This window comes from Drosophila tropicalis, unplaced genomic scaffold (genome assembly GCF_018151085.1).
Source record: "Drosophila tropicalis isolate 14030-0801.00 unplaced genomic scaffold, ASM1815108v1 contig_573, whole genome shotgun sequence".
NCBI lineage: Eukaryota > Metazoa > Arthropoda > Insecta > Diptera > Drosophilidae > Drosophila > Drosophila tropicalis.
The window spans coordinates 1,671,797-1,692,477 of NW_027173049.1; the positions used below are offsets into that span (position 1 = coordinate 1,671,797).

At 37.3% G+C, this 20,681-nt stretch overlaps 3 protein-coding genes across 4 annotated transcripts; 1 reads left to right on the forward strand and 2 right to left on the reverse strand.

The window, feature by feature from the left end:
- Nucleotides 1-2,131: 2,131 nt before the first annotated feature.
- LOC137575154 (dentin sialophosphoprotein) lies at nucleotides 2,132-6,194 on the reverse strand. Of its 2 annotated transcripts, none has more exons than XM_068287567.1 (4): nucleotides 6,033-6,194; nucleotides 5,438-5,873; nucleotides 4,038-4,979; nucleotides 2,132-3,976 (listed from the first exon to the last, which is right to left on the reverse strand). In XM_068287567.1, exons 2-4 carry the CDS (start codon nucleotides 5,785-5,787, stop codon nucleotides 2,950-2,952), a joined length of 2,319 nt encoding a protein of 772 aa, XP_068143668.1. In that variant the 5' UTR covers nucleotides 5,788-5,873; nucleotides 6,033-6,194; the 3' UTR covers nucleotides 2,132-2,949. The 2 variants fall into 2 exon arrangements, with proteins under 2 accessions (XP_068143668.1, XP_068143667.1); XM_068287566.1 differs by having other exon boundaries at nucleotides 2,132-3,979.
- Nucleotides 6,195-6,240: 46 nt separating this feature from the next.
- nopo (no poles) lies at nucleotides 6,241-8,101 on the forward strand. The gene is made up of 6 exons (XM_068287568.1): nucleotides 6,241-6,466; nucleotides 6,533-7,102; nucleotides 7,160-7,217; nucleotides 7,277-7,390; nucleotides 7,446-7,637; nucleotides 7,704-8,101. The coding sequence occupies exons 1-6, from the start codon at nucleotides 6,351-6,353 to the stop codon at nucleotides 7,941-7,943; spliced, it is 1,290 nt and encodes a 429-aa protein (XP_068143669.1). The 5' UTR covers nucleotides 6,241-6,350; the 3' UTR covers nucleotides 7,944-8,101.
- On the reverse strand, nucleotides 8,011-9,867 carry LOC137575157 (armadillo repeat-containing protein 6 homolog). The gene is made up of 2 exons (XM_068287569.1): nucleotides 9,455-9,867; nucleotides 8,011-9,391 (listed from the first exon to the last, which is right to left on the reverse strand). The coding sequence occupies exons 1-2, from the start codon at nucleotides 9,569-9,571 to the stop codon at nucleotides 8,117-8,119; spliced, it is 1,392 nt and encodes a 463-aa protein (XP_068143670.1). The 5' UTR covers nucleotides 9,572-9,867; the 3' UTR covers nucleotides 8,011-8,116.
- Between the last annotated feature and the right edge of the window lie 10,814 nt (nucleotides 9,868-20,681).

Here is a 20,681-nt window from a genome sequence, read left to right on the forward strand (position 1 = left end):
ATAATTAACGTTCGTTAATTACACCAAAAATTATACTGTATTTCAAACTATTCCATTAACCACTTTTGTACTTACTATAATAAGTTTGATTACATACTTAATCTATAAGTTTAAGACAATTCCACAAAAATTAATAATTAAGCATTTTCGATCAAATGACAATCGAGCCCCCCACAGAAAAAAATTGAAACCCCAATTATTGAACAAATTGAGTCCCAAATTATAAACAAAATTGATACTCCAATCTATACAGCTGAGAAAAATCCCTCGCAATATCCCAATGTATCCGCCTGAGGAAAGGCTATTTTCTTTAGGATGGGGGAGTCATATATCCAACTCCAATACCCAATAACATATAAATTTTTCGCCCCCTAAAATTCATAACGTTAAAGTAAACATCCGTTTTTATAAACAATTGGACACTTGCAATAATAATTGTCCCCCTAAAAACCAAAACCGTGAGAACGCTAATTCAGTATTTAAATTCGGGCCAATCAAATCGCAGTAAAGAGCTCACAAATTTAGCCTATAAATATGTATAACCATAAGACATTTTTGTAACTCACTGTTAAGTTTTCATTCAAATAATAAAGTACGTTGCTTTTAACTCACAATATCTTTTTTTTTCTCTTTGGGAAAACCAGATATTTATATGATATAGTGGTCCGATCCGGCTGAATCCGAGATGTACAACCCCTGCAGTATATACAAGCCTAGGTGCAAAATTTCAGCTCTGTAGCTCTTACGGTCTAGGAGGAGTTTGCGTTGATCCAGACGGACGGACGGACGGACGGACATGGCTAGTTGACTCGTCTCGTCGTGCTGATCAAGAATATATATACTTTGTATGGTCGGAGATGCTTCGTTCTATGCGTTGCACACTTCTGACCAAAATTAATATACCCTTTTTGCAAGGGTATAAAAAATAAATGAAGCAAGTAAGTCGACTCGTCGACTTGGGTATACCATACACCTGGTGAAATAAATATTTCAAATTTCGAAGACCAAATGTATGTCTATTAAATTGTTTTTAAATGTCTTATACTATGTGCTTTCTCGCTAACTCTACAAACACACATGTTTAAATAGCCAATATCTGCGCGTCTATTAAGCTAGTCTACATACTAAATTTGAAGTCGGTAGCTATCATAGGTTTTTAAGAAATCACTTTTATGTAAATTCCGTGGGCGGAAGGGGGCGTGGCAAAAAGTTTAAACAATTAGTTTCTGCGCGCTAACTAAACGAACATATAAACCAAATTTGATGTCTCTAGATATTATACTTTTTAAGAAAAACAGTTTTGTGTGATTCCTGGGGGCGTAAGGGGGCGTGGCAAAAAGTTTGAACAATTAATTTCTGCGCACTAACTAATCGGGTATACAAACTAAATTTGATGTCTCTAGCTGTTATACTTTTAAAGAAAAATAGTTTTATGTCATTCCTGGGGGCGTAAGGGGGCGTGGCCCAAATTCCAATTAACTCTGAACATGTGCATACACACTACATACCAAATTTGGTGGCTCTAGCTCTTATAGTCTCCGAGATCTGCGTGTTCATACAGACGGACGGACGGACGGACGGACGGACAGACGGACATGGCTAGATCGACTCGGCTGTTGATCCTGATCAAGAATATATATACTTTATAGGGTCGGAGAAGCTTCCTTCTGCATGTTACATACATTTGTCCGCCACTGCATATATTATGAATGACTTAATGATGATGAGCAAAAAGAGGTAACCAAATCTGTTCAATTCTGTACATAATTATTGTTCTCTGAGAGTCCTGATCAGGTCTATTACATTTCTAAAACGGATGTTTCATTTATTTATTTATTCTCCAAATATACTCTTGAAAAAGCTAAGCTTGAATCTACTATCAATTAAGTTTTCATAAAATTAAGAAAATGTGAAAACCTAAATAAGTGAGTCAGTCGAGTGAATATGTTTACTCACTCATTACAGGAAATTGATCAATTGTTTGCACTCATTAAAAAACGACTCAGCAATGCTAAGGACAATTGCAGTAATATAGTAAGCTTTTATCAACATATCTATAAATAAAACAATAAAGAATGATATCATTTTGAGGTCGAAACCAATTTGATTACAATTATGAGTCGGGGCTTAATAAAATCGACAATAACTTGAAAATTTTATTGTATGTATAATTTCTTTAATAAATCTGTAGAATCTTGGTTTCTTTTTTGCAAATATTGTAACATGACATTTAGATATATTGTATATAAATATTTAGCTAAAAAATATAATTTATATGCTCAACGTGCATGTAACATTTAAACAACATGATGTTTTACGATTTCTGTTTTTGTTTTGATTCATTAGAATAGGATTTGTTTTTGTTTCAATGACTTTGTACTTAGTTTCTAAACAAATTGTATAAAATGTGTTTGGGTATATGTGTGTGGATTGTGATCGATCTGGTGACTGACTATGAATCTAAGCTATTTACAATATAATTTGTTTTTCCAATGGTTGTATGTGTAATTAATGCATACGATTTTTGAGTTTGGTTTTTTTATTTTTCTGTTTGTTGCTTGATTGAGCCTTAGTATGATTGATTTGTGTGTTGGATTGGAGATACATTATTTATTTAATGGGCACAAGTCAAGTCCAAGATTTGAGCTCTGTTGTTTTTTTTTTTTTTTTTTTTTTTTGTATTTGAAGACAGGCAAACACAGTCCACGCGCTTGATTAGAACATACGTTTACAGCGAATCCTATATAATCATTTTATATATATTTATTTATGGGGAAAACTTTTTAAGTAGCAATTAAGGTTATTGGGGGAAAATGCTTGGACGCCCCACTTGGGTTAGAGCACAAACCTAGTTCACTATTGGATTGCTTTACAAACTATTGGCCTATAGGTCGAACGAGGTCCTTGTAGAGGCCGTTGGGCGCGTCGCCTGTTTGGGCATGTCCTTTCTCATTTTTGCGCTGAAAGGTAGTTCATATACTTGGTGGTCTGCTGGGCATTGCGTACCAATTCACTTTCATCTTTTGACGATGGCTGTGACTGCGATTGCGACTGTGGCGATTCATGCTGCCAGCTTCCTGCATTCTGCGGCTGATGTATATCTGGCTGGGACCGACGTGTAAAGTTGCGATGTCGTTGTGGCTGCTGGTGTGAATGATGCTGCTGGCGGCGATCAAATGTGCTAGACGCTTCGCTGGCTAGGCTACTTTGACTGCTGTAGCGAGGAAAGCTATGTTGGGCGCCGCTACCTGCGCTACCTCCGGCTTTTGCATGGCTTGGACTCTGACTGTAGCGATAATTCGATTTCCTGCTGCCATCATCCATTTGAGATTTAGCCGGTCGCGGCAAAGTGCGTGCTCGCGATGAGCTTCGACTATTCGAATCTGGTCCATTGGAGTTATAGGCACAGTTTTCATCCTGATATGCATTGACTGCCGTATTGGATCGTCTCCAAGTGTCGCTATGAATCTTATGCCCACCAGCCTGACCATGATGATGATGCTGTTGTTGCTGTTGCTGCTGCTGCTGTTGTTTCTGGAAGCGCGGTGGCTTGTCGTAAGTGTTGCGATTGTTGTACCGACCACCCCGCTTGTAGCTATTTCCACGTTCATAATTGCTTATGTAGGAGCGTTCGCTGCGATCATCGCGATCGCGTTGATCCCAATTGGAGTTTACAATGCTGTTATAGTTTGCCCCTAATCCACCGACTTGGTTGCGTTCATATCGCTCCTGGGAATGCTTTCTGCGATCTTGTATGCTATATAAACGTAAATTAGGACCACCTTCACTGCGCACACTATGTTGATCGTCGTCAAAGCTGGCACTATACCGTCGTTGCTGGTTACGGGAGCGTCCATTGAGCTGATCACCAGCATCGTTGTTTCCCCGATTGAATCGGGTCTTGCGCCAACTGGGTAGGGGTTTAGACTCATCGCGATCTTCACTGCTGGCCATGGAGGGATATTGGTCGGAGGTGCTGCTGAAATTTAAACGTAACAATTAAAAGAAGTTTTCACATTAAATGTATTTCAATTTACTTGGCTTGTGATTGCTGATCAAGTTGCTGTTGTTTTAGTGGACGGGGAGCATTGCGTGGCTGATAGGTACGACGACCCCGGGCGTTTGAGTCGAGGGGTCCTTGTGACGACGATGATGCTGCATATGAATTCTTTAAGTTTTCATTATCGTACTGATCATCGTCTGGCTCATTGCCTTCAGTCTCACAAAAGGAGTCCTCACACACCTGTTCGCTCCATTTCTTGGTAGAAGTTGGCTGCGAATCGAAAGAGTCGTGCTCTTGTGACGAGTTAAGAACTTTGTTGCCATTTTCTCCCTCCTGGATCTGGGCAGACTGCAAATCACCCCCATTTTGGTTGTTATTCAGCCCATCATCCTCTTCCTCGCCTTCCTCCACAACCAGATAGTCGGTATACATGGCTTCCAGTTCATTCCCGATATGACGAAAGTGACTGTAAAACAAATCCAGCACCATCATAAGCATGGCCTTCACTTTAGCTGTCAAGGCAGGTTGTAGGATTAAGTGGCGTCTCACATGGAATAGCAGCTGATCTATTTGCTCCTTGTGGGTCTTGCGCATTAATTCACCATTAAGTGTAATCTGTGAGAGCACCAAACGTGCCAGGCGTGTGCCAATCACAACACTGGTGTCATTTATCTCCCGTATCAACAGATTAAGCAGCGAGTCGGCCAAAATTGTGATGGGAGCATGATCCGCTAGTCGCACACGATTATAATATTCTCCCAATAGAATAATAGAGTTGTAAAGACGATTCTTATCATGGACACGATATGCATCGGCGTTAATAAAGTTAGTCTCAAGAATTTTTAACATGGCACTGCGCACTTTTGTTTCCTTCATTGCCAGAGCATCAAAATTGCGCGAAGAGAAGAGAAGGGCAAACTTTAATGCCGTGTCGCTATCCGAAAGGGCTTTTTCATTCATATATTCCATAGATTCACTAGAGGAATATATAATCAGAGATATACATAAGTAGACATTTGAAAGTGTAGGGAATTCAGCTGAAGTTATAATTGCGACATTTATAAAATCGGAAGCATTTATTATTCCATACGTATGTATATTGCACAGGTAATGCAATCGATCTTTTAGCAAATCGCCAAAAAAATATAATAATTTTTGTCATAGTTCCATTTTATGAATATTTTGAGGGTAGTCCCAATTGGTTTTTCGACAAATCCAATTGAACATTTTCCAATTTTTGTGTGTAATATACAGTTTTTGATTTTAAATAAGTTAAAATAAAATAGAAGGGGTATTGAACAAAGACATAATTGATACACTATACACTCGGCAATACATACATAAGCATCTATCAAAATACGTATGCATATTTATACATTAATATTAATCATCAATCGTATACCGTGAAGAAAAAATATGTGAGGGAAAACTTACCACAACATTGTCTCGTCCTGCACTATGTTGCAAAAATCAGTTTCAATGGCTTTGATCTTTGTATTATAGATAATACCATCGTCCTGCAGATTGAGGTCTCGCATTAAGTTAATAATATGGTCATAAGCACAACCACCTGTTGGTATCGTGAATTGGTTGGGCATCAGCATATTGCAAACATCGCGCAATGTTTGTACTCGACCAGATCCTCCTCCAACTCCGCCTCCGCCTCCACTCTCGGCACCACTGACACTATTGTTGTAATTGTTGTAAGCGTAGGAAGCTGAATTGGCGCCACTACTGGTTGAGCTATTCGTTTTGTTGTTATTATTGCTAATCATATTAGCCATTTTTTTTTTTTGCGATCCCGTCTTGCCTTGGTTAGTTTTTGTTCTTATATTTTCTTGATTTTACTGCTGCTGCTGGCTGGGCTCCACTTTTGTGTTAGTGTGTACATATGTGTGGTAAGTGTATGAGTGTGTGTCCAAGAAATAAAAGAATTAGCGTTGAGTTGACAAGGTGTTGTTGTTGTTGTTTGTGGGGAAATGCGCATGTAAGATTTCCCTTGTATGTGCGCCTCCTTTTTTTAACTTACCGGAGCAGGGCGATTTTTCCTTTGCGATTACTTAAGACTCGAGTCACTTCATACAATGTAGGCATAAACTAAAACTGAAATTAAGTGCACGGCAGTTCTAAATTAATTAATTTTGACTTGGTTTTGGGATTCGCAGTGTGACCCTGTCATTTTTTTTTCAATAGTGCTGCCAGACGGTGATCAAAAACATCTGGCAGTCCCCAATCAATGGAACATCTGTTCCATCTGTTTGGGCGCGCAAATTACTCCATCGTACCTATTATTAATTGTTGTTTTAGCAAGTCTTTTTTGTTGTTAACGAGTAACTGTTATGACAGAATGTTGAATTTAAATTGTGTTATATGCGCCGAGCTGTTCTCACAATCAGACGATGTATATGTAACAACATGTGGTCATATGTTCCATCATCAATGTCTCATGCAATGGCTGCAACGGTAATTGCTACATATGTCCATATCTATTTAATAAATCATATTAAAGACAGAATTTTAAAATTGCAGTTCCCAAACATGTCCGCAGTGCCGCAATAAATGTACAACCCGCAATGTTACGCGAGTCTATTTCAACCTGGCTAACCTGGATGTTAGCCGCATTGATGTGGGCACCTTGCAAGAGCAACTGGATAATGCCAACCTTGCCTTGAAAATCAAGGAAAAAGATACTAAAAAGCTGGACCAGCAGATCAAAGACTTAAAAGACACACAAAAGAAGTGCATGAAAACTATAGCAGGTTTAGAGCAAAAGATGCAAAAGAATGAATTTGTAATGAGCAGCTATGTGGAACAAATCAAGGTGCTAAAAAGTGATAGTCAGGTGTTGGATAGCTTGAGAAAGGAAAACAAATCATTAAAGCAGCAGATTCATACTATGGAAGGTGTTTCAGCTATGCTAGATGCCAATTCCGCCGAAGTGGAACGCTTGTTAAAAAATGAATCTAATCCTCATGTTCTGGCCAATTGGGTCGCCACGCTTAAACGTGAGTTACGTCAAAGCGAGACCAAAAAAACGGAATTGAGAAATATCATCCGAGTGGTGCAGCATGACTTGCGCAAGGAGCTGGAAATAAAGCGGTAAGTTCAAAACGTGAATCATGTTATCATTTTGTTAATTGCTTATTACAACGCCAGAACCATGGAGGAGCGCATCTCACACTTGGAGAGCGATCTTTATCAAGCTCAAGAGAAGGTATACAAATATGTTTAACCCGAGTGTCGATAGTTAAATAAAATTTTGGTTTATTTCAGATTGAGAGCAAAGCGAGTAGTGCTTCAGATTCTCTTAATAACTCGGTTGGATTGAATCAAAATATACTTGCACTAAAAAAAGGTGAAAAGCGGACCACCATCTCTCCGACAACGGTCAGTATTTCATTTTAGCTTCATTTGTTTTAGTTAACTCCCAAAAATCTTACAGAAAGAGAATATCAAACGCATTGAAGAGTCGACTTCACCATACCTTAACATCAAATCCAGCAGCGTGGGACTATCCCATTTACTAGCAAGCAAAGCAAAACTATCGCCGACCAAAGGTAGCAGAGGTATACTTAGTGGTCCTCATGCAACAACCGGAGCTATAAGGAAAACAACTAGTGATCTCAGCGAAAAGGTAATTGAGTTATTAAAACATTATGATTAATTTTCATTTGATATCCCCTCTCCCTATTTGTTTTAGTATTCCATCTTCAAGAAGCCTCGCCTAAACCTGGGCTCTCTAAGCACAGGATTACATGCTGGAACAAGTTCTAATTTGGTGTTCAATGGTGTAGGTGGCTCCGAAAAACCTGATCCTTTTGCCCAGCGGGACGAAGAGGAAAGGCAACAAGACAGCGAGGTACAGCCACAACTTTTATCAAAGAATATCAACTCGCGACTCAAAGCTGGTGCTTTGCGAAACTTCAAATTGGGCAAATAATTGCTGGCAATTTTTGTTTGGAGAATCATCAGTGGCCAAGACTGTCTCAGGAATAGCTTAATTATGATTAATTTATACGCTGCAGTTGCATTTAATAAGTTAGTTGTTATCGGTGTGATTAGGATAAGTTTTATAAAAATATAAAATATGTGTATATATTGGATCGTTGTCATCTATGCGGCGATTTTTTTCTCCGCTTTACCGGTCCACTCCTCGCGGAGATGCACAGCACAGCCCAAGTCGCGCAATGCAGCTTTGATATCCTGCTCCACACTAGGATGCTCCTTCATGGCCGCATTAAGCAGATCTTCGATGCCATAAGATAGCCAAGATTCAGATTGATTGCGCGAACGTGACACCATATTGCGTATGGCCCAGGCTCCATTACGTTGGACTATTTTGTTTTTAGGATGAGATCGAAGTGACTCTACTATAATCTCAGCTATGCCTGTATCAAAAAAGGCTGCACTGTGTTCTTTAACGCGCAAGGTCAGTGTTGTAATGCAGGCCAAGGCGGCGGATACAATAGTCTCATTGTTTAGATGATTTTCCAAAAGCTGTTTGATAATTGGTGCCACTCCTTGTTGTACGATGTGGGCCTTAACAGCATCATGGCCAGCCAACGCACGCAGAAGCTTTAAAGCTTCACGATTTAGACGCACTTGCTCGAGATTTGAACTCATTATGTCAAAGACCAGCTTTAGACCTCCTGCATCGTCGATCACCGTGCATAATTCCTGACGTACCGCCAAGGTGCCTAAGGTAAGCAATAAATCAGCCAAGATGTTTACATCTTCGAATGCGGGCAGTAGCTCTACCAGAGGAACAAGCATTTCGTTGGCTATCTGTCGGGCGTGCTCATGTGCACAACCAAATTCTACGCGTATATCATCATCCAATACCAAAAAACGGAACACAGCTGTTAGATCCCTGACAAGTCGCACATTGTCGTTGCCAAGCAAAGGCTTCATCATCTTTAAGGCGCTTGTGCTCATTATATTTTGTCTATTCATTTCATGCATCAAGCAAGCCTTCTGCATCCACTGGAGCGTAAGGCAAAGTACGTCAGTGCGATCCTTAAGTGCCAATAACTTAAGCACTACTGTTAGGGCTTCCGCATCAAATAGATCGGGTTGTTTGTTGGTTAGACTATTCACAGCGAGCAAACATTTTATGAGCAGCTCCTCGTTTAAAACCTCCGCGGTCACTAATTGCTCCAGAAGTGTGATTAATGCATCATGAGCTCCATTCTTCCCAGCAAGGACACGATGGGCCAAGGATTTTTGGCATTCCGCCTCTAGGACAGTCAAATAGTTTAGCAGTTGTGCTGAATCCGTTGACTTCTCCCCAATGTGCGACTTTAGTTTGTCCACAGTCTCGTTGATAATCGGCCTGCCCGTGTCAGCATCGATAGACAAGTCTTTGATAATGTTGGCCAGATTAATGCCCTGTGAAAGAAGTTTTACAATAGGCACCAGTTTTTACAAGAAGTTGTTGTTAGTCTGACTCACCTGTGCCTCAAATTGTTTAATGGTTTCTTCTTTTGCTTCCGAAGGGCTCATAGAAAACTCCACCACATTCTCCTTGACGACATCGTCAAATGTGTCCTGTGATATTACCTTGGCCATTGCTTCAATAGTCCAACAGCTGGTCAACTACTTTTAGTCCAATTTCGCTTTGTTCATGCAGCCAACAACTTCCCACTCCTACACTCGCTCGCTCACTTACACACACACACATACACATTTAAAAACAAGCTAAATCTACTAATCACACGCTTTTTTGACCATCCAATAGCTCACTTGATCTGTTGCATACAGATGTTGCTTCTTATATTTTTTTTTTTTTTGTAATAACAAAAATTTAAATATTATATCCAAAAATTAAGAAGAAAACATTTTAATCAGTGTGTGCTAGTAAAAAGCTATTTTTGAATGCGATAACCTACATATATACCATCTCTAATTTATATCATATATCGATATCAATATTTGAGTTCTACAAACCTAGAGGTGCTCTTTCGAAAGTCCTAAGGTCTGAGTAAAAAGTGCTAAGGTTGAGTAAAAGTCCTAAGGTTGAGCCGGAAGTCCTAAGGTAGAGCCATTTGGCGGGCACACTCTGGATAAATAAAACTGCCATTATGGATGAAATATAGTTTTTGTGGCAACCGGAGTAAAATTTTAAAACATTGAGATTATTAACTTTTTTTTTTAATAATGCGAAAAAACACAAAACAATCAAATAAATGAGTTTTCTTTTTAATTCAAGAATAAAATCCTTAGATACACATATTGCGGTCGATTATACCAACCTACGGACGTCGCTCCGACCATTTTGATGGGTATAGAAAGGAAATATAAACACCATGTATTCACTACAAGCGCATTTTATGAATTATTGCCCAATTGATTCCCAATAGTAGTGAATAAATGGAAAATATTAATTACAGTATACAGCTGTCTTTCATACAAATATATAATTTGTTTGTCAAGTAGGCGTTATAAAGACTTTTTCGTTCAAAAATTGGGTAAGCCATATATGGCTTAGGCTTCATGCAGTAATGCATAGTATAAAATACTAATAATTGTATATAAATAAAATGTATACAATTGTAAACAAAATATATACTATTTTACGGAAATTTTCAATCCGTCAACGAGATTGAAGTTCCGCTTGACCTTACCTCCATAGTCAAAAAGAGACTTTTCCATTTCATGGAAACACAAATTAGAGCCACCAGCAGAATTAAAAATCTAATCTGTTAACAAATAATAGCATTATGCAATATTGTTAGTCAATATGTAGACTATAGTCACACTTATTTTTTAACTTACCCTTTTTTATAAAATATATTTTTTATAAAAATAATCAAACAATAAACTTTAACTATTAATTCGTAAATTATTATATTCGTAAATTCAGTACTATTCGCACTTCAAGTAGATTCATTCAGAATTAATCCCAAATACATATGTATGTACATGTACATACATACATAGATATGCGAAGCACTGCCTCTATGCCATTCCACAAAGGACAGCAGGATTAAAGTCTATCCCCATATACATACATACATATGTATGTTTCTTGTTAATGTTTGTGAAAGGACGTATTGTATATATGTACATACATACATACATACATAGTATAAATTGAGTTATTAAATGGAAATAAAAAAAGAAAATAAATATGTATGTACATATAAACATGTATGTAAGTTTGTACATACATACATACATATGTCAAATGTCTCCTACTCTGCATAAGATACATATGTATGTATGTACATCCTGTTCCTTTCATTTAAAGTTTTTCGTTTTAAACTTTCGTTTTAAGTCATGTAAAAACGATTTAAATATATTTTTTGACAAATTGTTATGTTCCCATGGTGTACGGATATTTTTTCTTGCAAGTGATGTATGTACATATGTACATATATGTATACATATTGCACAATTACTGTGTTAAACATAACTTCATACATATGTACATGTATGTACATATGAATAGCGATGAACCAATCAGAAACCAACCATCATTGCTCTCAACTAACTGTCGACCGATTCGGGGGGTTCGCAACACACATGCATAAGTGCTTTTCACTCATTGTCAGACTTGGAGCAAAAAGTCGGTTAGCAACAAATTGCATCGTTTGTATAAAGTTTGTTCGCACTCAACCGACGAAAAGTTTTTTCCGATCTCTTTTGCTCTGTTCATTTGAACGACGCGTCGACGCTGCGATTCTAAAAGTGGCGTCTGTGTGTGTATGCGTGTGCTCTGTGTATATACATATGTAAATAAATCTGAAATCTGTGGATTTCAAGCAATGACGTAGTAGGCTGGCTGCAGCCTTGTCGATTTATGTACATATGTATATTGACTGTAACTTGTGTTCTATTTATGCGATCTGATGTTTTAAATACAAAACTATCATATATGTAAGTAAATTTCGTAGAGATACTCCAATTTTTTCATTTATCTGCTCTGGGCTATAAGTAGCTCAAATATCAAGTTTCATCCCGATAGCTCCTAAGATGGCGGCGTGAAGTTGATTTGCACGGACTCAGCTTCTCATGCTGATCAAGAATATATATGTATGTACATACATATGTATGTATACTTGATGAGGTCGGAAACGTTTCCTTCTGTGCGTTACAAACATCTGACCAAGGGTATAAAAACTCTCTAGCTAAAATAATTAGTTTAAAAAGTTTATTTCAATATTATTATTACCTTTTTTAAAGGTCATTTGATCAAATCCAAATTTTCATTAAAAAAAATAAATTTTTCCATTTGTCAACAAACATTTTTTAAAGTCCACTTTTGACATGTGGACCAATTTTTTTTATCTCAAGCACGAGTCGAATTGTTTCCGAAGTGCTGTTGCCGAACTTACACGAGCATTCACAATGTATGTGAGACGGCAGAGCTAGACCCATGTTCAAGGCATGATAAAATAAGGCAAATCGCACGGTCTTGTGTATCTTCACAATTAGTGCGAGTGAGAGGAACATAGCTCGAGGAGTGTAAGAGAAATGACAATAATTTGCGCTGCCGACGGGGCCACTTACCACTGCATTGATGAATTGATTCACAGAAAAAGTGTTTTGAACATTTTACACTTTACTGCCAAGGACTGCAACGGTGTATAAAATTATTTTTAAGTTAAAGGTAACAAAACAAAAAAACCTTATAAAAAGAGCAAAAAAAGTATCCGCACAATTTAAACTTAATATGTAGTAAAAAATCTAATGAAATAAGTTTTAGTAGCTCGTGGGATAGCCCTTTCTTTTGCAAGTCGACGGGGCATCGAATTTACTGATTTTGCTGTTTTATCAACCAAAGTTTCATATTGTGCGAAGTGTGCTTGGGTTCGGTATTGTGTTGGAAATGGAAATCGTCTCCAAACTCAGCACTTGGTTTCAAATTACGTTTAAGATGGAAATAAGCAGATGATCTCTGAGGAACTTGGACAGTTCGGTCTTAAAGTAGGCGCATTCCCTGTATGTGGCCCTGTGTCCACCACCACAGTTGCCGCATGTCCGAATCATTGGCTGTTCCACTTTTGAGGCATTTGCCTCTGCTTCTTAATGCCGAATTTTTTCAAGTTTTCTATACTCTAGTTTCATTTCGATTAAATATATGTATGTACCACTGGATTCAATAAATACAAGATAGCCTTGCTTAATTCTTTGCAAAATGCAAAGATTTATCTTTGGATGGCTTTAATATTTTGTATGTCCTCCGTTAGCATCCAGTGGGCATTCATGTCGCAGTGTTGGGATATTTTTTGCCATCTCTGCGTACACCCGAGAAAATTTTTGTATTTCAAGTTTGACCATTAACAGCGCTCAGTATAAACAAGATATCGAATTTTTCTTTTTCTATTTATATTTTTAATTATTAAGCTTAATATTTACTATCATTTCATTTATCAAAACAAAAAACTTAGGCATAATATAACCATTAGAAAAATAACTTCACAAAAAGACTTTCCAAAGGTCTCCGTACATTGGAAAAGGTACAAAAAAAAATCTGAAAACAATGCTTTTTGGATTTGTATTAATATCTGGTTGGATATCTTTTTTCCTTTAGCACATCCGCCAAACGTCTACGCATCGCATCCACAAGTTTGCGGGTATCCTCGATGGTTGTTTTGCTCCATTCCTCCATAATAACCTCCTTTAGCATATTTTTCGAGGTAATGGTGTGCTCCAGAATCCTGCGCTGTAATAAATCCCATAGATGCTCTATTGGATTCAAGTCGGGTGATTGAGGTGGCGTTGGCAACTGGAACCATGGAATACCATGCACCATGTTTATTAAATTCTTTTTATGCCTTATAGCATATTCTATCTCGATTTCTCTAATAACCTAGGGCAAACTCCGCCCATTTGGTACGCTTAGTAAAACACATTTTTATAACCTTGCAGAAGGTAATATAAAATTGGACAAATCCGACCCAAAAAGTAAATATATCCTGGATCAACATGAGAAGCTGAGTCGATATAGCGTGTCTGTACGTCTGTCGGTGCAAATCAACTTCACGCACTGTTTCGAACTGTACGACAAATGCTCTTTTATTACCGGGACCAAAAACGACTTTAGCACTGGCCCATATTTTTCTCTATTTATTGTTCCATTTAAAAAGTATAACGGACTTCGTGTGTAGAAGGAAAAAGTGCTTTCGTAAGGCAATCTAGTCGGCTGCCTTTGCCTTTGGCTACCAGGGCGGTCAAACGATGAGCCAAATAAAAAATAGCATTTGACAGCACTGAAATCTAGCTTTAGCCGATTTTTCAACTTTTACCCTGTTGGCAAATATTTACTTAAGCTACTTGAGATTTCAGTGTTGGAAAATGAAAAGGCTAAAAAATCAGCTAAATTGCATTTTAGTGTTGGTTGACGCAGTTGTTCTAGGGTTTGGCGTTGCCAGACTGTCTTAATTTTTGACGCGTATTTTGAACAGTTTTTTTTGGCGGGCAACTTAAATCGTATTGTCAATTTCAACCCAGTACTGCGAAAAAAGATGAAAAATATTACTTAAAAATAAGACTTAAAATACTAATTAAAATTATATATTAAAAAATAAAAATAATAATTTTCAAAATAAAATTAAAAATAAGACTTAAAATATTAAGAACAAAAAATAGTAAATTTCAAAATAAAATTAAAAATGAAAACAAAACCAAAAATAGAAAAATTAAAAAAAAAATTGTAAATTTTTGTCAGGAAAGACACGATTTTTGAGCAATCTAAAGTCTGGGAAAGATATGCTACCATGAAGCAGAAGTTCAATGAGGATGAGCATGGGATGTCTTTATTCGGGAGGTATACCTGTTACTGGAAATGAGGGCCAGCTCTGCATCAAAGCGTAACTTTGATCCCTAAAAGCACATACCCAAAACATAGGTATATAGCGGAGTTCCGGTTACACCACATATTCACTACGATTGGGCATCGGAATCATTGCCCAAAGAGGAGGAACTAGACTATACTCATCAAAGTGGTCGATACGACGGCCGTAGTTCGGTATAACCGACCGTGCGTCTCGCCACATTCTTTCGATGTTTTGGGTATGTGCTTTTGTGTCGGGATCAACAAAGTTTTTTGAATGGTTTACGCTTTGATGCACGTACCCTTCATCATCCAGACACTTGTATGCCCTTCAACAATCCGACATAATGGTCGTGTTTCGCTTTATGTAATTTTTAATTACCTCAAGCAGGGTTTTTGCGGTGCGGTTGGGGACAGCGACATCGGAAATTAAATTCCTTGGTCAATGTCGCTGGTTTACCACAGGAGGTACAATTTACTGTCCTCCTTAGTACTCCATGAGCAAACAAAAATTCAAGCAACTCATCATCCGTCATTTTGACGAAGTTGAAGAGTGTTAGTTTACATCCGTTGCATGCCATCGTTAAGCTTAAAGTGATTGACTCAGTTCTTACCAAAACTTCTTTGGTTTGAATCAAATCATTCAGCATATTATAAGCTGGACACACTTTAATGTTTCCTATTTGAAAACTAGGCACTGCTTTCAAAAACTCAATTTGTTTTTTTTAAATGTTCCTCATTGTCACAGGTCTCATCTTTTTCGTCTTCTTCTAGATAATACTTTGGTCGCCTTAAGCATACTCGCGCCGTTGTCTGATGTTATAAAAATTATTTGTTTTAAATCTACATATGTCATACTTCGTAAGGACTTCAGTTGCCAGATCTTTGCCTTACTTGAACCTACACCTTTTATTTATATTGTGGACATGCATAAATTGTGCACTTACACCGAATATATTATAAGGTAACCTTGCACTGACTATTTCTAATAATATCAATTGACTTTTAACCTCTTTGCTTATGTTATTTTTTATACTGTCTACAAATAGTTTTAATGTTTTCTGCAGTTTGAGGCATTTAACTTAATGTCTTTTCCACCTGCGGCCTTAAGCCCTTCAAATAAAGGGTCTATAATTTTTATATTATCATAATAGTAATATTCGTAATATTCGCTCGTAATAGGTCTTTTTTATTTACTTCTACTTTAATTTTTTGACACCCCTGAAATGCTTTCCTCGGCATTAATAACATTAATTAACATTAATATAATGTAGTTTCGATAGGTGTAATTTTGAATTAAACACTCTATTATTTTTTAGCACGCTTTCATACGTTTTACACATAGCACGCAAATAACAATTGAGTGTTTTTTTTTACGAGCAGAAGCGAAGCAACTAAAAAAATTTGCTCCCACTCTGAGCAAGAGAGTTTGTTCTATTTTGCTTCGGTTTCGCTTGAGCCTTGTTGGTGAGTTCTTCGTGTTGAACTCTTTTAGCGATTCTCTTCTCGGGAGTAGAATAATTGTCGCTCGCGTGTTGAAACTCAGTAAGTGAGTGGATGACTGAATAAGTCAATTCAAAAAGTCTTGCAAACACTCTTTAAGGTTTTTTTTTAGTGATTGAAAATGCTATGCTACATCGGAGTTTTTTCTTGCTCCCGCTACTGCTCTGATTTTGAAGGGCTACGTAGTTAGACTTGGGTAAAAGCAGCTCATCGATGTGAACTGGCTCACTCATTCTTTTTTCCGAAGTGAGTCAACTCACTCATTTGGCTCACATGCTGATAGCTCATTACCCGATAGTAAAATACGTAACATTTTAAGCCGTTTAAAAATATTACATATTTTAAAAATTTTTTTCTTTGAACTAGTAGAACAAACTTTTAATTAAAAATATATGTTTTAGCTCCCTTCATTGGTAATTTAACAAAATTATAAGATAAAATATAACAGAAAATAAAAAACAAAATAAACATTCTTTGACATCCGTTCATTGAACGCAAAATGAGCCATAAGAGTGAGTGGGCAAAACTGAGCTAGTTAGCAAAACTGAACTACTGAGTCAAAATGAGCCCAGCTCAGTGGCTCAGTTCAGTGAGCAGTTCATCCTGGCTCACTCACTCATGAGCTACCCAAGCCTACTACGTGGCATAGCAAAGAGCACAAACGGAAAACGGTTGCTCTCTTCTCTGCTCCGTAGCATAATCAATTTTTGTGCCACTGCTCCGTAGAGCATTTCCTTTTCTGTCGCTTTAATAGTAAATCTGTACTTGAGGTGGGCATGGGCCGAAATGTTACATCCAACCCAACCCAGCCCATGGCCACCTCTAATAGTAGTACCAAATATTGCCGTTAAGACGTTAATTTCAAATTATTCGAATTTATTTTTCATGACATTGTCTATACTATAGTAGTACGAACTAACACTTAACATAAATGAATGTTTTCGCATTGGATATTTTCCACAGCAATGGAAGATGGCCAAAATCATTCCCATATTAAAAGCGAACGAACCCCCGGAGAACCCGGCTTCGTACAGACCCATTAGTTTGCTCTCATCACTAAGCAAGATTATGGAGAAAATAATAAAGAAGAAATTAGTTGATTTTGCTGACAGCAACAATGTCTTCCCATCTCTACAGTTTGGATTCCGCCGTGAACACAATACCGTGCACCCTCTGTGTAGAACAAAGAAAATCGTTAAGTCAGAATTCAGCAGATCAAATTCTACGGGTATGGTCTTACTTGACATTAAAGCAGCCTTTGACTCTGTGTGGCATGAAGGACTCATATACAAAATGAATCTCCTTCATTTTCCTATTGAGATTATTAAATTAATACAAAGTTTTCTGAAAAACAGATCATTTGCAGTGCACATAGGCAACTCTCATTCAAGTGTAATTGACACAACAGCAGGCTGCCCACAAGGTTCCTGTCTTTCCCCAATATTATACAATATATATACTTCAGATTTCCCCGTTAGCTTAGCTAATAAGATGTACTTATTTAGGTCTATTTTTCAGTCCACAATTTTCTATGGCGCACCTGTTTGGGCCGATATTGCTAAGACTCATATTCATAAAATTCCAGTGCTGCAGAACAAAATATTAAAAATGATATTAAATCTTCCCTGGCATTTCTCCACTTTGGAGTTGCACAGTATCGCCAAAATAGAACTAGTCGTAGGAAGACTGACTAAGCTGCACACTAACTTTGTATCTAGATGTACTTCTTCAAGTTATCCCCATATTCAAAATATTTAATTAGTTAACGTTAATTGTAAGTCCCTAGTTTTTAAGTTAAAAGTTTATAGGGTTTTGTATAAATTTTTTCCCTTTAATTATTATATCGTATATAAGTTAATTTCTCCATCATATTTAAGTAGAAAAGGTTACTGCGTGTCCTGTACTCTTAATTTTTCTATGTAAGTCTCACTCACTTGTGCAACCATATATACAATTTGATTTAATTTTTTTTTTTTTACTTTTTTAATTTTTTTTTTAATATACATTTTTTTCCCTAATTTTTTAATATATTAAATATTGGCCTCTTCCTTCAGCTTCCGGTTTTTCGCCTTGTTCGCCGTATTTTTGGCGCAAGCCAGTGCACTCCGAAGCGCTCCTTCCGCTGGCTGCCCCGGATGTATCGTTTGAACTGCCTCTGGAATAAAAAAATTTAAAATATTATTAGTAATGAAAAAAAAAAAACAATGTCTACAATTATTGTACGTACCCAGTATTACATTCAAAACCTTCGGGTATGCCCGAAGGCTCAGCTTCCCATTCTTGCCGTCCATATTGTGGCTCTCAATAACACCTTGGGAGAAAACTTTTTTAATTGATTTTGTCAAAGCCGCTTGGCCGAGGAGGGCAGACACTTGGGAGGTCTGTAAAAATAATATAAACATTAAAATTCACTACTTTCTTTTTAGTATCAATGTACTTACATAATCTTTGCTCCTCTCCGGCGTAATCTGCTCCTCCAAATCTACAATCTAAAAGACCGACTCCCATTGCCATATGGCGGATTAGCGCCGTCTGTGCCGGCAACGCTTCCTTCAGAATGGCGAACTCCGCCATTATCGCCGCTTGGCCATTCGGCTCCTTCTCTGTTTGCGTACTAACATCTGCTTCTGAAATGAATTATAATTATGATGCAAAATTGGATTGTGCAATAATACAAATACTTACTCCGTGAGACCGACTCAAAAGACATCCGCATGATTTTTTTTGGTGGTCTGCCATTCTAAAGTAAAAGAATTTATTAGTTTTTCTTTAAAAAAAGAAGAAAAGACCCCCGCTCCCCCTTCCATTTTTTTTTTTTTTTTTTTTTTTTTAAAAGCTATCTAATGCGCCGTTGCAATAAATATGCCCGATTCATACTAAAGCCTACAGACTAAACACCTCCATTTCCCCATTTCGAACTGCCTACACATGCAGCAAGTGAACAACTAATAAACCCCCCTTGTACGGCATGGCTACCGCTTTGGTCACAAAATTGGACACAGAAAACTTTTCCAAAGTTGATGCCATTTCAATAAAACAAAAATTATCTGGCCTTCTATTACTAAGTGTGCATCCCTTTACTTTTAAACAATTTTCAACTAACTCTATTTCTTCCTCCTCCCCCACAATTGAACTATCTTCTACGATTTTCCTAAAAATTTATGGTAAAATTTGCGTTGGCTTTCGGACAAATCTTTTAAGAGTTTGCAAATAGTTCTCGAAAGAGTATGAAGAGCCAGAAATCGGATCACCGATTTGCTCAACAGTCTCTTTTAAGTGGAGTAAGCTGTGAACATTGTAGGAAACACTGTTTTCCCCAAAAACAAGTGGAAAATTCTCAACAAATAAGTTTAACATTTGTTGAGAAGTTTCCACATTACTATGTCTCTGCTTTTGAGAGCATAGCAACCTGTAGGCACAGTGCAGCAACAAAAACTCGTAATACTGGTCATCATTCATTGTATCTTTAAGAGCTACAATCCCAGTATACAACAAAAACTGCCTGTACTCAGTTGCCTTCCAATTGGGAAGCTCTACTAATGATCTCGGCTTCCTTGCAAACTCTTTTGGAATATATTTTCGCATCGATATAGATGCTTCGGATAGTTTTGCTTTGTCAGTTTTAGAAACTTTACTGACAATTTTATTTGTATTTAATCTATTTAGAAATTTTCGCATGACACCCAATTCAACAAGATGCATACAGTCGAGTGGTATTTGTGTTATCATTAAAACACCAATTTTTTCAAATGCGGACTGAATGTTTAAGTATTCGGCTTGATGATGCGACGGATACTTTCTATTGCGAAAGTCTTCATCTGAGATCAATTCAGCACTCTTAGTGCTAAATGTTAAAACAGAGTCAACTTTTCGTGACACCTGAATGCATTTGCTACAACCGTGACTGGAAGTATGACCAGGCGTGTCAGTAACAAATGCTCTTGCAGGAGCATCACAAACAATACCGCGAAGTTCTAAGTGAACTTTTTTATTTCCAATGGTTAATCCATTTTGAATAATCTCGAACAGCTCAAGTGTGAATTTGGACAAAAATTCATAGGAGTTAAATGGCTTATTGTGACCCATAAATACTCCGATCGGCAAAACAGGGCATTTATAAATATTATTTAAACGAATAAGTATGGGCCACAATTGCGCACGCGAACTTTTAAACAACGGAAGTCCGTCGACATTAATATCGATGCTTAATACATCGGCAAGCTTGGACAAAATGGAAGGTTTATTTAACTGCTTCGACAAGCCTATATGCAAATAGGTGCCGCTTCCTATTGTAACAATGTTAGGCTTCTCGGAGCAATTGAACTTATATAAGGGCTTTATGTTTAAATTATGTGAATTCAAAATGTTTACTAATTCAATAGCACAGCTTCGTTTTGG

Coding starts and splice junctions, on each gene's coding strand:
- nopo (XM_068287568.1), top strand. CDS start 6,351: ATGTTGAATTTAAATTGTGTTATATGCGCCGAGCTGTTCTCACAATCA. Junction 6,467..6,532: donor CTCATGCAATGGCTGCAACG/GTAATTGCTACA, acceptor TTAAAATTGCAG/TTCCCAAACATGTCCGCAGT. Junction 7,218..7,276: donor TTTATCAAGCTCAAGAGAAG/GTATACAAATAT, acceptor GGTTTATTTCAG/ATTGAGAGCAAAGCGAGTAG.
- LOC137575154 (XM_068287566.1), bottom strand. CDS start 5,787: ATGGCTAATATGATTAGCAATAATAACAACAAAACGAATAGCTCAACC. Junction 4,980..5,437: donor CAGGACGAGACAATGTTGTG/GTAAGTTTTCCC, acceptor ATATTCCTCTAG/TGAATCTATGGAATATATGA. Junction 3,980..4,037: donor GATCAGCAATCACAAGCCAA/GTAAATTGAAAT, acceptor TTTAAATTTCAG/CAGCACCTCCGACCAATATC.
- LOC137575157 (XM_068287569.1), bottom strand. CDS start 9,571: ATGGCCAAGGTAATATCACAGGACACATTTGACGATGTCGTCAAGGAG. Junction 9,392..9,454: donor TTAAACAATTTGAGGCACAG/GTGAGTCAGACT, acceptor CTTCTTTCACAG/GGCATTAATCTGGCCAACAT.